Here is a 15,448-nt window from a genome sequence, read left to right on the forward strand (position 1 = left end):
GTCACCTGTGTCGTTATCATGTCCAATGGTTGGGTTGATGGGAGGCAGGTGATCCCACTGGGCGTAAAAGTGTCTTTGGATGTCACTACACTGAAGGCCGCTGGCTGAAGAAAGACCTTGGCACTGGTGACGACCGGGGTTGAGCTCCGAGGGATTCAGGCAAGACGCAAGAGCAGATCTCATTCGCCAAGGTGGCTCTCGGACAGGTGGGCAAAGAGCGACCGCGACCTGAACCAAACACAGCAAGTCCCCAAGGGCAACCGGCCGAGCATCCGAGTCCGTCCCGACCCCGCAACCTGAACGGATGAGCCCATCATCTCATGACCGCTCCGCAAGAGATTATCAGTCCAACAGAGGCCGTTACCTGAGGGGCCTCACGGACCCCCGCTTTCACCTGCAACTAACCGCTCACTCCGCTTGCTGGATTCGGTGGCGGATGGGTATACTTTGACTTTTACAGCCTCATAATGAAGGGGAACCACCCGACAGTAGAGGGCGACGCTGCAGAGACCTAAGGCTCACAGCGAGCCTTTGTATGCGGGCTGGGTGCAAGCCCCGTTCTCAAGTTGCTTGCATGCGCAGGATGTGGCCCCACGGAAATACTATAGATCAGCTCACCGGTTCTTCACCTCAAGGCTACACGAGCAAAGGAGGGTGTGTGTATCCATCAAACTGATGCAAACACGGTCTGAGCGAAACCTGAACGACTGACTGAGCCAGAGGCTGTCAAAGTCGCCTAACCAAGCCATAGAACATCGGCCAGTGCGCAAGGCTTCTACGAGTGGTGCTACAGAGCCATAGCGGTTGCCGAACACTTCGAACAGCAACCAACGACACAGGGGACGGTGATAGATGACAGGAGATGGTGCCTAACCCCTTGCTTCACAGCTTTGCCGGGAATACAGGAGGCAGGAGGTGGACCCACACCCCTTGTCTCACTGGAATTGCAGATCAACCGTGAGGAGGTTATGGTTCCACTCATGATCTGAAGCGTGTCGAGGTCACTACCTCTCCGCACCAGTGCAGTGCTCAATCGTAACCCAGGAAGTACCCCATGATCGAGGTGCACGGGGCTCCACACGAGTAACAGGATGATGAGGCTCCACATCTCCACAAGAAGTGCGAGGATACACTCCGTCAAAGTGTTTGCGTTACGGCAAACTCTCCGTCACCATGGCCCATACCTGAAAGAGACCAACGCAACCTCTGACAAGCTGCAGCGAAGGACGGTTGTCACTGAATGAAGGGCAACGCCGTTTCGCTACTATTAACCGCCTTGATTCCTTTTAGGGCTACACAAGCAGCATTCACCCTACCAATCTGGGGTAGACCGGCCATGGCTGTCGCTGGCGCTGGAAGGGATGTTGTAAAGGATGACCGGCTTCAGATCGCTCCGGTTCAGCGAGTGGCGCACAGGGTGGGGCAGTCAGACAAGAGTAGGCAGTCCCAACATTTTCCTTGGAGTAGGGCAGTGAAAAATTGCAGAGCTCGTCTAAACTCATGTCAGAGTCTTCTGAATCGGGCAGGAAGCTCACCAACACTGTCAGACACTCCCAGCCTGCGTAGATGGTCGTCTTCACTGCTAGAAGCTTCAATTTGGTTGTTGCGCAGTGTGGGGCGGGGGCTGGAGAACCATTACCATCCCGCGAAATAGAAAACATCGCTCCTCGCTAGTATATCGGTTAGTATATTCGCCTCTCATTAGAGAGTTGCCTGAAAAGGCGTAACCGCGAAAGAGCAGGGTTCAACTCCCTGGCGGGGAACACGCGACGGCGCATAGCGTCGACGATACCTTTTGTTGCGCGCGCATCGACCCACGACAGACATGATTTTTGCTGCCGATCAAGTGGACGTAGAGCGGCCGGTAGGGCAGGTATCAACGTCGGCGTCAGCAAGTACTGGCCTCCAGAATATGGACGTCGGGTGATCCTTGGACCAAGTTCTTGGCACCGACGGTCATCGCATCGCAACCGTTGGACTCAGGAGCATGAGGGAAGGGTCCGATTCAAGCATGGAGCGCCGCCTACTCGGTCGCCAGTGCCGCTGACGTGTGTCATGGGCCGAGCTGGTGTCGCTATACCAGTCTCGCGATGATGCGATGATGTTGGGCGATCATGAATGGTGTAAGAGGAGATGCGAGATGAATGAATGCCAAGAGAGTGGGGTTGGAGGCGTCGTACTAGCCGTTAATTCTGGAAACAACCATACATTGCACAGCCGCGTGGGAAGAATATATTATGATTATATTCTAATGAGGTTTACATTCCTGGAATCTGGGGTAATGATGACGTACTTGTTTCTCGGTTCTGAATCCGTGTTCCCTGCGTTTGCACCTGGGCCAACTTGACCTCCACCCAAGCGATCCATCCACTGACGATCCGACCAGGCGGCCGCCCAGACACTCGAGTAAACCAGCTTCCCTGCCACGTCTGCACCGCCTCACTACGACTACCCACCTCACACTTTGTTTGCGTCCTCTTCCCATCCATCTCACACTCTCACACTATCCCTCTCCACCTAAACACACAAACAATGGGTTTCGCTGCAAAGCTCGGTCAGCATCTCCCCACTGACAAGCTGATAACAAGCGCAGGCTAACCAGGCCGGCCAGCAGTCCCAGGGCGGTGGCATGGGCGCCCCCGCAGGTGGTGCCGTGAGTCTCACCTCCGTCGACCTCGCTGACCAGCAGCCCGGTGCTCCTGGTGCTCCCGGCGCTTACGGCCAGCCTCCCCAGCAGGGCCAGTACGGTGCTCCCCAGCAGCCGAGCCAGTACGGCGCGCCCCAGGGTGGGGCCGGCGCTCCAGGCGCGTACGGCCAGCAGCAGCAGTACGGGCAGCAGGCGGGTCAGTATGGCCAGCAGGGTGCTTACGGTCAGCCAGGCCAGCAGCAGCCTGGTCAGTACGGCGCCCCTGCGGTCCCCGGTCGCCCTGGTCAGCCCGGCGCCCCCGGCGCTCCTGGTGCCTATGGTCAGCAGCCTGGCGCTCCTGGTGCTCCTGGTGCCTATGGTCAGCAGCCTGGCGCTCCTGGTGCTCCTGGCGCGTACGGCCAGCAGCCCGGCCAGCAGCCTGGCGCTCCTGGTGCTCCTGGCGCGTACGGCCAGCAGCCCGGTCAGCAGCAGTATGGCCAGCAGCAGCAGTACGGCCAGCAGCCCGGCCAGTATGGCCAGCAGCAGGGCCAGGGCCAGTACGGCCAGCCTCAGCAGCAGTACGGCGGGGCTGGCGCTGGCGCTGGCGCGGCTGTTGGCGGCAGCACTATCCCGCCCCAGCACATTGTCCAGGTCCTCAACCAGTGCATCCAGGAGCAGCACATCGGCGCGTTCTACCGCAACCCGGCCGACGTGCAGCGTATCGCAGACCGCATCGTTCAGACCGGCGCGCTCCAGAAGCTCGCTGCGCAGTGGCGCCTGCCTGCTGAGCTCGCTGTCGACCTCGTCAAGATTGCGCTCTTCGATACGGTCATTCTTGTTGACGACTCGGGCTCGATGGCCTTCGAGCAGGGCGGCGAGCGTATCGACGACCTCAAGATGATCCTCGGCAAGATTGCCGGCGCGTGCTCGCTCTTCGATGAGGACGGCCTCACTGTCCGCTTCCTCAACTCGCAGGTCCGCGGCGACCATATTCGCTCCGAGCAGGAGGTCCTCCAGCTCATCAGCCAGGTCCAGTTCTCCGGTACGTTCGCACTCTCAACCTAGCTAATTCCAGGCCTCACGCCCCTTGGTACCTCGCTCGACCAGAAGATCCTCCAGCCCCTCCTTGTCCAGCCTGCACGCTCCCAGCAGCTCCGCAAGCCCCTGCTCGTCATTGCCATCACCGACGGCCAGCCCGCTGGCGAGGACCGCGGCAAGCTCGCCCAGGTCATCACTGGCGCCGCGCACGCCCTCGCTGCGACCCCTTACGGCGCCGATGCAGTCTCGTACCAGTTCTCGCAGGTCGGCAACGACAAGGGCGGTGAGTAGCTGGTTTGTCCACGTGCTAGCTAACATGAAGCTCAGAAGTTCCTTTCGGACCTCGACAACGACCCCCAGATCGGCGGCCTCATCGACCAGACGATGGAGTACGAGTACGAGCAGCAGGAGATGATGACCAAGACGGGCCAGAACTTGACGCCCGAGATGTGGCTCATGAAGCTCCTCCTCGGCCCCATCGACAGCTCGTACGACTCCAAGGACGAGAAGCGCTAAGTGGCGGTATCGGGTCTGCAGCGATGAAGTGTGTATATTGTCGCAGCTGCAGGGGTGGGGCGCTTGTAACTAATGTATTGACATCACTTAATGTCTCGACTCGGCTTTGATTCAGCTCGGCAAGCAGCGACTCCAACAGGCTCGCGTCAACACATCCAAATATGAAAGCCCGATGGAACTGCTGTCCCCAACCGAGGAAAGTCAAGAGAAGGAGGAGGGCGAAATTGCATGTGTGGTGCAACAATGAATCAGGAGACTTGATCCTTGGGTTATGAAGTGGGTGGCTGGTGCATGAACAGGTGTCCAAGTGTCCTGCCTGCTAGAGGAGTCGCGAACCGGAACCTCGGGCGGGCATTATGCAGTCGATCCGACAGAGAAGGATAATGGACTGGTGAGGTTTCGTAGGGCGGTGGAAGGGGCTGTGCTCACTGCCAAGGCGGTGTTTGCCACTTGCGCGCGCGTTCGGCGCTGTCATTCAGGTTACCTGAATGCACTCGCTGCTATTTAATTACTTGAGCGTGCTACTCACCTCGCGCGCCTCGCGTTAGCCGACATAAGAGCCTGCTCTTGCAGTCCTGCCAATTCGAAACCCGTTCCAGCTTTCAGATCTCGCTTAGAACATGCTTAATTGCTAGTGCCCATAGTTTCCATATCCTCCACTCAACACACAACTCGAATTCACTCTTCATCGCGTCTCTTCACCCATCCCAGCGCCCGCCATGCTGAAACCGGACACAACCCAGCTCGTCAACACGACACTCCACGACCGCATCCTGGGTACGCTCGTCGGCTCGGCCGTCGGCGACGCTGTCGGGCTGTACACCGAGTTCCTCACAGCGAAGCGCGCTGAGGCCGAGTATCCCGGCCGTCGTTTCTCCCTTTCCCCGCCAACACCCTTTGCACGCGACATGCACCGCCTCAAACACCAGTTGGGAGATTGGACAGACGACACGGACCACGCCCTCCTCATCCTCCTTTCCTTTCTGCACGGCTCGCTAACCCCGGACGACGTGGCCGCACGGCTGCGTGTCTGGGTGAATCAGGGCTTGCGCGCACTCGACTCGCTCCCTCTCGGCTTGGGCGCGACGGTTGGCGCGATCGTTCACGACCCAGCATACCTCGACAACCCCGTGGCCGCAGCACTCAAAGTCTGGAGGAAAGGCAATTGTAATGTCGCGCCCAATGGGAGCGTCATGCGCACCCACCCCCTCGGTGTGGTGGGGTTATTTACAGAAGAAGTTGAGGCGATGGACAACGCGGCGAGACTGAGCGCCATCACGCACGTCGACCCCCGATGCGTCGTGTCGTGCATGATCGTTACGGCACTCGTGCGCGGCCTGATCCGTGGTGAAGTGACTACCGAGGCACACATCGACGGCGTGATCGACCGGGCCGTTGAACGGTACAATTGCGCCCCGGGCCCATTCCAGGATGCACTGGCGGTGGATGTGGACGAGATGAGTCTTGGACGTGGCGAGGTACGTTAACGGCGAAAAAGCTGACACCAGCTGCGAAAATACACTCACGCCACATCCCTTGCCACGCTGGACCTAGATGTCGAGGGCATTGGGTACGTGTACAAGGCGCTTGGGTCGGCGCTCTTGCTCCTACGACAGGCGATGCGGCGTGTAGCGGAGGCACGCAGCTCACTTGCGGCCAAAGCGGTGCTGTTCGAGCCACTAATCACCGACCTGGTCATGGCGGGCGGTGACGCGGACACGAACGCATGCGTCGCCGGCGCCCTCCTCGGCGCGTACGTCGGGTACACTGCACTGCCGGCACATTGGCGTGACGGGCTGCGGCACGGCACTTGGCTCACAGGCAAGGGCGAGGCGGTGTGTCGCGTGCTCGGCGTGGTGGAAGGTGGGTATGAGAGGGAAGAGGACACGGCTGTTGATGGCGGTAGGGAGATGGTGAGCGCCGACAATCAGGAACGGCGATGGATGGAGTTGCAGGCGCGCATGGCGGCGGAAAACACGGCGTATCTCCAGAAGCAGAAGGAGAAGGAGGCGGTGAAAGCTCTGAAGACGAGATGGTTAAGGTGGTAGACATAGTGAATCCAGGAATACAGGATGTTGGATGTGGAGAGGTTGTGTGTGGCATCAGGTCAACTTGGCCTCGGCGTCTGGCAACCCCTCGGCAAGACCGGAAGCCTGTTTGTATCAAGGTATGAAACAAGGTGCAAGGTGCAAGGTGCCAGCTTGCCAGCCTATGAGACCTGTCTGTACCAAGTCCAGCCTGCCTTGGGCATTACAGAGCTGGATTAAAGAGGCGGCAATGCCAACCCCATTGGCAGCGTCCAGTCGCCCGCCTGAGCGCTGTCGACGATTAAACGCACCTCTGAGACGTACCGTTGACCGATATGCACGACGTTCAAGGTTGACGCTCGGTCGGACTGGAGGGTGTGAGGCTTATCTCTGCGGCCCTTCAAAGTCGGCATTCCAGATCTTAGCGCCGGATGAACGGCGACTCCCACGTGGACAAGTTTATCCGTAAACCTCAGCGCCTTGACGGACCAGGATGGAAGAGACGGCGCCCCGCACAACAATGACGACAATCTCGCATCGACCAACGAGTAAATAACAGCGTGGAGCACCGGAATCCTGGACAGTAAACGCATAATATACGGCCCAGGAGCGGTGTTGAAAGAACGGGGTCGAACACAACACGGTAATGCTAATCCGGGATTACCCGCGCGGGCCTACCCCTTTTCCGGCTCGGCGGTGACCTAGCTGACTAGTTTACGGATGAGTTGGCGGGGATACGCGAGCACCGAGCCATCTGTTTCTGGACCTCTCCACCTCTCAACCCCCGAAGAGGCGTCGTCGAGGCGAGACAAGCGCGCCCACGCGCTTACGCGCCTCAGAGCCCAAGCCCACCCGTTCCGCAAGCTTGACCAAGCTTGAGCCTGGGGCCCACCGCCTCCCCCAGAGATCGGCTATCGACGCATATCCCGCCAACCCACATACACCAACTACTTAAGCCCACCCACCTCTTCTTTCCACGTCTTCCCCTCTCTCTCTACCAAAAACAAAACGAAATGACTGCCTCGACTAGCTACAAGGACAAGGCGTACATCAACGGCAAGTGGGTGGCTGCCGCCAGCGGCAAGACCTTCCCCGTCACCAGTGAGTTACTGAACGAGTACTGAAGGGGGTGGAATCAGTGAGAAGAGAACACGCTCACACCAGACCCCGCCACTGGCGAGGTTATCGGCAACGTCCCCGACCTCTCGAAGGAGGAGGTGCTCGAGGCCGTCAAGGCCGCCGAGGACGCCTACCCGTCGTGGAGCAACACCCCGCCCAAGGTGAGTCATGGCGAGTTTCGGCTGGGTTGGCTGTGGGCTGGGAGAGAGGAGTGCAAGGGTGGTAGTGGGGGGGACGAAAGGAGGGCAACAGTGAACGGAGATGCGCAAGGTGGGCCAATGGTGTGTCACCTTTGGCCTGCTCTCGGTCCTCTCCCGACGTGCCGAGGGCGAGGCCGGTTGTAGCGCCACTCCCCACTTCCCAACTTGCCCACTCCACCCGTATCCACAGTCGAACTGCGGCTCGTATTGGCAGCGACGTGTCCACTTCTCTTCGTTCTCTGGCGTTTCCCATGACCGTCGCCTGTACATTTTCCCATGACCGTCGCCTGCACATTCCCGCACGCAGCGCTAACGTCAGACCCGCCAGGACATTCTCATGAAGTTCTACCACCTCATGCTTGAGCGCACCGAGGAGCTCTCCAAGCTCATCACCCTCGAGAACGGCAAGCCCCTCGCCGACGCGACCACCGAGCACAAGTACTCGGCTTCGTTCATGGAGTGGTTCGCCGCCGAGGCTGTCCGCACCAACGGCGACGTCATCCCCTCGACCATTCCCGGCCTCCGCAACATGGTGATCAAGCAGCCCATCGGCGTCGTCGGCATCATCACTCCCTGGAACTTCCCATCGGCCATGATCACCCGTAAGATCGGCCCTGCCATGGCCGCCGGCTGCACCTGTGTGATCAAGGCTCCCTCCGACACTCCCCTTTCGGCTCTCGAGCTCATGGCCATTGCTGAGGAGGCTGGCGTCCCCGCCGGTGTGCTCAACCTCGTCACCTCGAAGAGCTCGCGCATGGTCGCCGAGGTCCTCTGCTCTCACCCCGTGATCAAGAAGATCTCATTCACCGGCTCGACTGGTGTCGGCAAGCAGCTCATGCAGCAGAGCAGCTCGACCCTCAAGAAGCTCTCGATGGAGCTTGGCGGCAACGCTCCCTTCATCGTCTTTGAGGACGCCGACATTGACGAGGCCGTCAAGGGCGCCGTTATCGCAAAGTTCCGCTCGTCGGGCCAGACCTGTGTCTGCGCCAACCGCATCTTCGCCCACGCCAAGGTGTACGACGAGTTCACTTCCAAGCTCGCTGAGGCTGTCCGCGGCTTCAAGGTCGGCAACGGCCTTGAGAAGGGCATCACCCACGGCCCTCTTATCCACGACCGCGCCGTCGCCAAGGTCAAGGAGCACGTCGACGACGCCGTCTCCAAGGGCGCCAAGGTGCTTGTTGGTGGCAAGGCCACTGGAGGCAACTTCTTCGAGCCCACCGTCCTTGTCAACGTCCCCATCTCGGCTGTTGTGTCCAAGGACGAGACCTTTGGCCCCCTTGCCCCTTGCTACAAGTTTGAGAGCGAGGACGAGGTCATCCAGCTTGCCAACGACACCGAGTTTGGCCTCGCCGGCTACTTCTACTCGCGTGACATCGGGCGCGTCTGGCGTGTCTCGGAGGCTCTCGAGGTTGGCATGGTCGTCGCCAACTCGGGCATCCTGTCGCAGGCCACCATTCCCTTCGGCGGTGTCAAGGAGTCGGGCTTCGGCAAGGAGGGTTCAAAATATGGCATTGAGGACTACCAGATCGTCAAGCTCGTCGCCATGGGCGGCCTCGGCACCAAGTACTAAGTTGTGTGTTTGTATGTTTTGGTGTTTTGGGGGGTGTGGTATGATGTATGTCCCACTGTGTTTTGTGTGTTTGCCTCTCAAGAGGTCAAAGCGTCGAAGGATGCATCCCTCGATGGCATAGCTTACAACTTGTATTAATCTTTAATCTCCGCAGTCCGCTGACCCAATCACTTCTCAGTCGCACACATCACTGTGCCATGCATTCACTATAGGCACAACATCATCAATGGGGTCACTAAGCCAAACGCTATTTACAAACAATGGTATCGAAACGTCTAGATTCGGAGCATGTCAGCGTACGCGTAACAATCCTGCAAGAAAGCCCTAAGCTCCTCATCTGAGGGCACCGGGATGGGCTCATCGCCGTAGAAGTCGAACGTCAGCGCTGTAGCAACTGTTTCCTTCATCGCAGCGACGATTTCGGGAGAGGCATGGAGGGCTGCGTTCGCGTCCGAGCGGGCGGGTGGAAGCTCGTCTCCGCGCATGATCTTGAGGTAGTCGCGGGGGTGGGAAGATTTGATGTGGTCCCCGATCCCCGACCCCCAGGAGTTCGCGTTCAGCACCCCGACGGGGCGTGTGGTCACATAAGTAGATCTGTGGTGTCAGCCACCTTGTCTCGTGCCTCAACATTGGATGGCCTCACCCGTTCGCCCTGGTCCTGATGGCATGAGTGCCGACCTCATCGAGACGGCAATAGGGGCACCATCCCGCAGTGGCCACGAAGTTGACGATAGCCTGCTTGTTCCTAGGAACACGGAGGAGGCTCTCGTACTTGCGCATGAGGTCAAGTCGTGCTCGAGCGACTGTAGCCGGGTCGTCAACGCCGCCGGGCTCAGTATCCTCTGTCCATGCGTCAGAACGATTGACCAGATCGTCCCACGCCATCCTCGGCTGCTCGGGTGTCGGGTTTTGGCCCCGGGCGTAGGAAGGGCGGCCAAGAATGGGTCCGCGGGAGAGAGGAGGAGCGGGTGGACGGGGAGCAGGAGAAGCATCTGCCGATGAGGCTCCACGGCGGAGGGGGAGAGGAGCAGTTTGACGAGCTCCGTCCGAGGTGGTGCGCTTCGTGCGAGCCGGCTTCGAGGATGCTTTTGCGATGTTGATCCCCTCATTCGACAGGCGGTCCTGCATGTGCACGACGGACTTGCCCTCGAGGTCGTGGAAGTAGCTGGGGCCCTCGTCGTCGTCGTCAGACTCTTCCGCGTCGCTGGCCGCGTCATCCTCGACTCCAAAGTGCGTCTGGGTGCCGTTGGGGAGGGCTGCAGACGCGGGCCACACTCCTTCAAGGCCCAGAGGGTCCTTGTCGTCCTGGGGGAGTAGGATGAGCGGCAAAGAGGAACGAATCTTGCCCATGGCTTGACGAGCGTCGGCGAACTCGTCCAGCGTCGCGCCGGGGAACTGGTAGTCACGGATCCGGGTGCGAAGCAGCTTGCGCTCAAGGTTGTTGCGCAGAGCCTTCTTCCGGTCATTCCTGTGACGCACAGCCAGCTTGAGTTCGCGCTTGACATTGGGGACGTGGATGGTTTTGTCATCGAGCTTGGCGGTCAACTCGTCGACCCGGCGAGAGAGAACGCCGTAGGCCTCGTCGGCGTCGGCGAGCGCCTGAACATCGCTGTCGGGGGCATGCACGCTCGATGTGTCGCCCGCGATGCCCTTCTTCCTCAGCTCAATCAGAGCTTGAACGGCGGGGCCATCGCGCTCGCGTTTCAGAACGCCCGATGATTGGAGCTTGTTGAGCACGTCCGTGTCTCCTTCGTTGAACTCGCCGATTACAGCGGAGGCGAAGGAGGTGTCGCCCACGCCGCGACTGTACGCCGTGCGCCCGGCGTCTCGTGTAGAGCCGTGGTTCAGAGCAGTTGCCTGCGCCTCCCGACCATAGCCAGCTCGAACGAGTGCACCGTGATACTTGCGGTAGTTGTACAGCTTGCCCCCGGCGAGTCGAACGGGGTTGACGATGGCCGAGTGCTTGGCGTTCATCTGTGAGGTGGTGACGGCCGAGTCGAGCGTCTGGCCGGCCAAGTTGACGGTTCGGAAGAAGGGGAGGGCACTGTCAACCCGGAACTCGTGCGCAGTAGACTCGGCGAACTCGTCGACCGAGCAGAAGTAGACTCGAGCGCCGTCAATCTGCGCGTAGAGTACGCCCCGCGAGATGAGGATGGCGAGCACCCCCGCCTGAGCTTCAAGCTGCAGGTTCTGGAGGCGGTTGACGGCAGGGAGGTAGGGCTTGAAGGGAACGTCCTGGGCCAATGGATCCATGAGACCCTTGAGGTGCACGAGATCCATCTCCATGTCATAGAAATGGCGCTTGTGCTGGAAGAACACGATGTTGCCCTCGGGGAATGCGTCTGTTGAGGAAGGTGCCCCTTGGGCGCATACTCCGCCTGGGTGGACACCGGTGCCGAGCGAGATCTGGCCGAGGACTTTGACCTGGATGGCGTCGGGAGCACGGTTGGGGTCAGAGAGTGCCTGTAGGTCGCAAGCGCGGCCCACAAGACACAACTCGGATGGGCCCCAGAAACTTGGCTCGATCGTATTGCGGGGAAGGGCAAGGTCCGCCGCGGTGGACTTGCAGAAGCGCTTGACTACGGCCTGATACTGCGAGTCGGCCTTGTCGACGAGTTGTCCGTGGAGGATGGAAACGTCTCGGCCCTTGCCGAATCCACCATGGCCTGCAATGTTGTACGAGGCAATGAACATGAGATGCTTAGCCCAACGGCGGAGGGTTGTGCTGCGGATCTTGCCAGACTTGTCTTGTCCGGTGGTGTGCTTGATCTTGAAGAACAAGAAGGATGTGAGGATCATGGTGAGAGCCTGGGGTGTCGCTACGCTCCACATATCTGCTGGGGCATCGGAGGCCTCATTGCGGAAGATGGTGGTGTAGTACGCGTCGAGCTCGTCGGCCGCCCGGAGAATCGCCGCGAGATCGTTGGCGTCGCGTTCCGAGTAGTCGACTGAGTTCGACGCAGCGACGATGAAGTCGGAGAAGTGCTCCGCGAGAACTTTCTCGTCAAGCCCGTCCTCGATGAGGCGCTGGAGCCGGGACGGCTTCTTGAATTTGATGTCGCTGAGACGAGGCATATCTGGTGTCAAAGAGGGGAAGAGAATGTGCACGCACTTGCCGTGAGGGCCACGCAGTCCCGCCCAGACCGAGACCCAGAGGAGGAAGTGCCGAGAAGCGCGGAGGACGCAGGCGCGGAGTGCGGAGGACGCAGGCGCGGAGGACGGCGAGGTGATGAAAAGATCGAGGAGGCGAGGTGATGAGGATGAGAGCTGGAGAGCTGGCGCTAAGGAGAGATAGTGAGGGGTAGAGGTCGTGAGGAGGAAGGTGTTGGAGGGTGAGGATGGATGTTGTGACACGTCGTCGGGTCTAGTCAGCTGGGCCAGCTGGGTGCTTGACACCACTCTTTGGAGGCGGCACCACCGTAGTATGGAGTTTTCGAAGTTTTCGGGAAGTGGTAGTCGCTCATGTCAATGCCAAGGAGTCGGGCTTCGGGAAGGAGGGCTCCACATTGAGGACTACCAGATCGTCAAGCTTGTGGCCATGGGCGGCCTCGGCACCAAGTACTAGGTGCTAATAGACATGAGGTTTTCGTAGTAGTAGCGCCGCGGCGCCTGTATCATCAGCTTTAGGATGCATGAGTGAAGTTTGTTAGGCATTGGTGCATCGGATCGAGTTGGATGAGGTATTGATGTGTTAGCGTGCCCAGGGAAGGTTACATGGCGTTCCGACAGTGCCATCATAGCTTACACCAGTGTCTGTCGTATATCTCGCAGGTGCGTCTCTTCGTTTCACTCATCTCATATCCCATCTTATCAGCGACGCAATAACTAAGCGCCCTCGAGTAGACCAGACATGTCCTCGGCTCGGTCAATGTGACGACAGCTTGGCCCACCTGTGTTCCTCGGCGCACTCGATGACTCTCTCCCGTTTCCCGATTCGAGCGCGGCTCGATTTCGGTCGCCCCCAGCGCCCAGCTGACTCTTCAGAGTCCCCAAGAAGTCGTCGAGGTTGTCACTGTGCCTCTTGATAGGAAACGCCAAGCAAAGGGTTGAAACAAGCCATATCGTCATGGCCGTAACCTGGTGACTCCCATCTCTTGACCCCTCTTGCACCGACCCCAACCAACCAACGAGCTACTACATTCAGCTGCCATTGCTGTGACGCCAATCCTTCATGGATCGTGGCTCGTGACCGGTACCAGGTGCCCCGTGCCCCGTGCCAGCCATGATGCTTGCGCCAAGGTCCCTCGAGGCCTCCTTCCATCATCAGCCTGACGACAGCCACAACTGGGAATGTTGATCTTGGCAGCGCCTTACACTCCAGCTCACTGCATGGCTAACTCGCATGCACAAAAACTCCATCGGAAAGAGCGGACCGGACAGAGATGGCTGACTCCAGTTCGTGGGAAGACTCCATTCTAGACTCTACCAGGTTTGATTGTCCTGAACGTTTCATGAAGAGGTGTAGATACAATTGGACTGAGGCACAAGCGTCGTACTCGTTGATTCAAGACAAAGAACCATTTTGAGGGTAAAATGGCGGCTGAGAGCCCAGACTGACGTTAGAAAGAATCACTTGAATCGTTCCTGGTACCCCAACTGTAAGACATTCATCATTGTTGCCAGTCTGGCCCGTCTTTGCCCACTAAACCTCCACTAGCTCCACTATTCCATGTCCTACATTTCCTGATTCTGGATTCTTGGCGCATTGGCGGTTGTAACCTTGTGATGGCGGCGGCGGCGGCGGCGCAGGCATGACATGACGGGCAAGTTTGTTGATGTTGGGGCAACTGGGCAAACTCGGGGAAAGTGGGGCATTTCAAGTGACAAAGATGACTGAGCCATCATGCTGTCGCGCCCAAGCAGTGACATGTCCAGGATCTGCGCCTGTGCTTTGCGTAGCCCTTTCAAGCAAGTCATGAGCTATGTTCTATAGTATGACCAAGTGGCTCAAGCTAGACCGCCCCCCAATCACTATCACTTGTTGGGATAGATAAAAGGCCAACCAAGTCTCCTTGATCTCCTTCTTCATCACCAAAAGACCTCGCATCATTTACTAGAATCAAAATGAACAACGGAACCAACGTCACTGTCCCCGAGGCCCCGGCCCCGGTGGTCAACACCACCTATGGCCCAGCTGCCTTCCCCGACCTCGAGCCGTTCTTCGCTGGCAACCACGAGTTCGCGGCCGACCGCAACGCCACCGACAAAAACTACTTCCCCAAGATGGCCGAGGGCCAGGCGCCTCCTCTTGTCTGGGTTGGCTGCGCCGACTCTCGCGTCCCAGAGTCGGTCGTCCTCCACCAGGAGCCAGGGCAGGTCTTCACCACTGTGAGTTCGGCCGCCTCCTCGCTTCCTCTAAAAGCGCCACCCGTACGTCAGAGGCTTATCTCAGCGTAACATTGCCAACCAGGTGCCGGAAGATGACTGGGCTTCCAACGCCGTCATCGACTACGGTGTCGGCCACCTCAACTCGACCCACGTTGCGATTGTTGGCCACACCCACTGCGGTGGTGTCAAGGCTGCCTTTGACTCTAACAAGCCGAACGCTACTACTGGGCAAGGCAAGCACCACCGCTGCAAGGGCAAGGGCAAGGGCAAGGGCAGGGGCATGGGCAAGGGTCACGGAAAGCATGGCGATGGTGAGTTGAGTGGTAAACGAGGGCGTGGGTTGGTGTGTCGGAGGCCAAGTTGCGGTCATGACATGGTGCGGGGGAATTTGTTATTTCGGGGATACCAAGACCAATGCGGGTCGCGCCAAGACCCTCATTCCCACCCAATCCCATACCTTGTATCGGGGCTCTGGCAGACCTGGCCGACCTGGCCACGCCTGATGTTTGATGTTTGATGTTTGATGTTTGATGATGCTAACCCCAGACAATGATGACGATGACGATGATGATGATGAGAATGAGGAGGATTACGCTCTGATGCAGTTCCTCGAGCCACTCATTCATCTTCGTCACAGCCTTCCCTCGAATGCTACCATCATGGACCTCACCCTGGAGAACGTCAAGCTCAACGTTGCGACTGTCGTCAACAGCACTGCCATTCAGTCTGCCTGGGCTGTGGGCAAGAAAGTGTGCGTTCACGGTTGGCTGTACGACATTGGGACTGGCTTGCTCTCCGACATTGGGGTAAGCAAGTGCGGCCCGACTGCTTAGATTTCAGTTGTATTATTGTGGATCAGATATGCACATGAGGAAGGTAACATGTTTAAAGAGAGCACTATTACGTTCTACAACGTCTCCAACCATGCCCAGCCCAGAGTAAACATCGAAGAGCGGAACCAAATTTACAAACCAACTACTATGACGCAGGGTTGCCCCCCTTTGGCAAGCTCGCACTCGTTCAA

At 58.7% G+C, this 15,448-nt stretch overlaps 5 protein-coding genes across 5 annotated transcripts; 4 read left to right on the plus strand and 1 right to left on the minus strand.

Moving 5' to 3' along the window:
* Positions 1-2,532: 2,532 nt before the first annotated feature.
* Positions 2,533-4,180, plus strand: CcaverHIS019_0410190 (uncharacterized protein; the record flags this gene model as incomplete). The annotated part of the gene is made up of 5 exons (XM_060600918.1): positions 2,533-2,554; positions 2,589-2,653; positions 2,690-3,668; positions 3,702-3,947; positions 3,987-4,180. The coding sequence occupies 5 exons, from the start codon at positions 2,533-2,535 to the stop codon at positions 4,178-4,180; spliced, it is 1,506 nt and encodes a 501-aa protein (XP_060457464.1).
* A 719-nt stretch (positions 4,181-4,899) lies between these two features.
* CcaverHIS019_0410200 (uncharacterized protein) lies at positions 4,900-6,228 on the plus strand (the record flags this gene model as incomplete). Its single annotated transcript, XM_060600919.1, has 2 exons — positions 4,900-5,658; positions 5,689-6,228. The coding sequence occupies 2 exons, from the start codon at positions 4,900-4,902 to the stop codon at positions 6,226-6,228; spliced, it is 1,299 nt and encodes a 432-aa protein (XP_060457465.1).
* Positions 6,229-7,220: 992 nt separating this feature from the next.
* Positions 7,221-9,096, plus strand: CcaverHIS019_0410210 (uncharacterized protein; the record flags this gene model as incomplete). The annotated part of the gene is made up of 3 exons (XM_060600920.1): positions 7,221-7,308; positions 7,372-7,487; positions 7,846-9,096. The coding sequence occupies 3 exons, from the start codon at positions 7,221-7,223 to the stop codon at positions 9,094-9,096; spliced, it is 1,455 nt and encodes a 484-aa protein (XP_060457466.1).
* Positions 9,097-9,371: 275 nt separating this feature from the next.
* CcaverHIS019_0410220 (uncharacterized protein) lies at positions 9,372-12,171 on the minus strand (the record flags this gene model as incomplete). The annotated part of the gene is made up of 2 exons (XM_060600921.1): positions 9,372-9,690; positions 9,740-12,171. The coding sequence occupies 2 exons, from the start codon at positions 12,169-12,171 to the stop codon at positions 9,372-9,374; spliced, it is 2,751 nt and encodes a 916-aa protein (XP_060457467.1).
* A 1,989-nt stretch (positions 12,172-14,160) lies between these two features.
* Positions 14,161-15,257, plus strand: CcaverHIS019_0410230 (uncharacterized protein; the record flags this gene model as incomplete). Its single annotated transcript, XM_060600923.1, has 3 exons — positions 14,161-14,424; positions 14,489-14,735; positions 14,971-15,257. The coding sequence occupies 3 exons, from the start codon at positions 14,161-14,163 to the stop codon at positions 15,255-15,257; spliced, it is 798 nt and encodes a 265-aa protein (XP_060457468.1).
* Positions 15,258-15,448: the final 191 nt, after the last annotated feature.

This window comes from Cutaneotrichosporon cavernicola (assembly GCF_030864355.1).
Source record: "Cutaneotrichosporon cavernicola HIS019 DNA, chromosome: 4".
Classification (NCBI taxonomy): domain Eukaryota; kingdom Fungi; phylum Basidiomycota; class Tremellomycetes; order Trichosporonales; family Trichosporonaceae; genus Cutaneotrichosporon; species Cutaneotrichosporon cavernicola.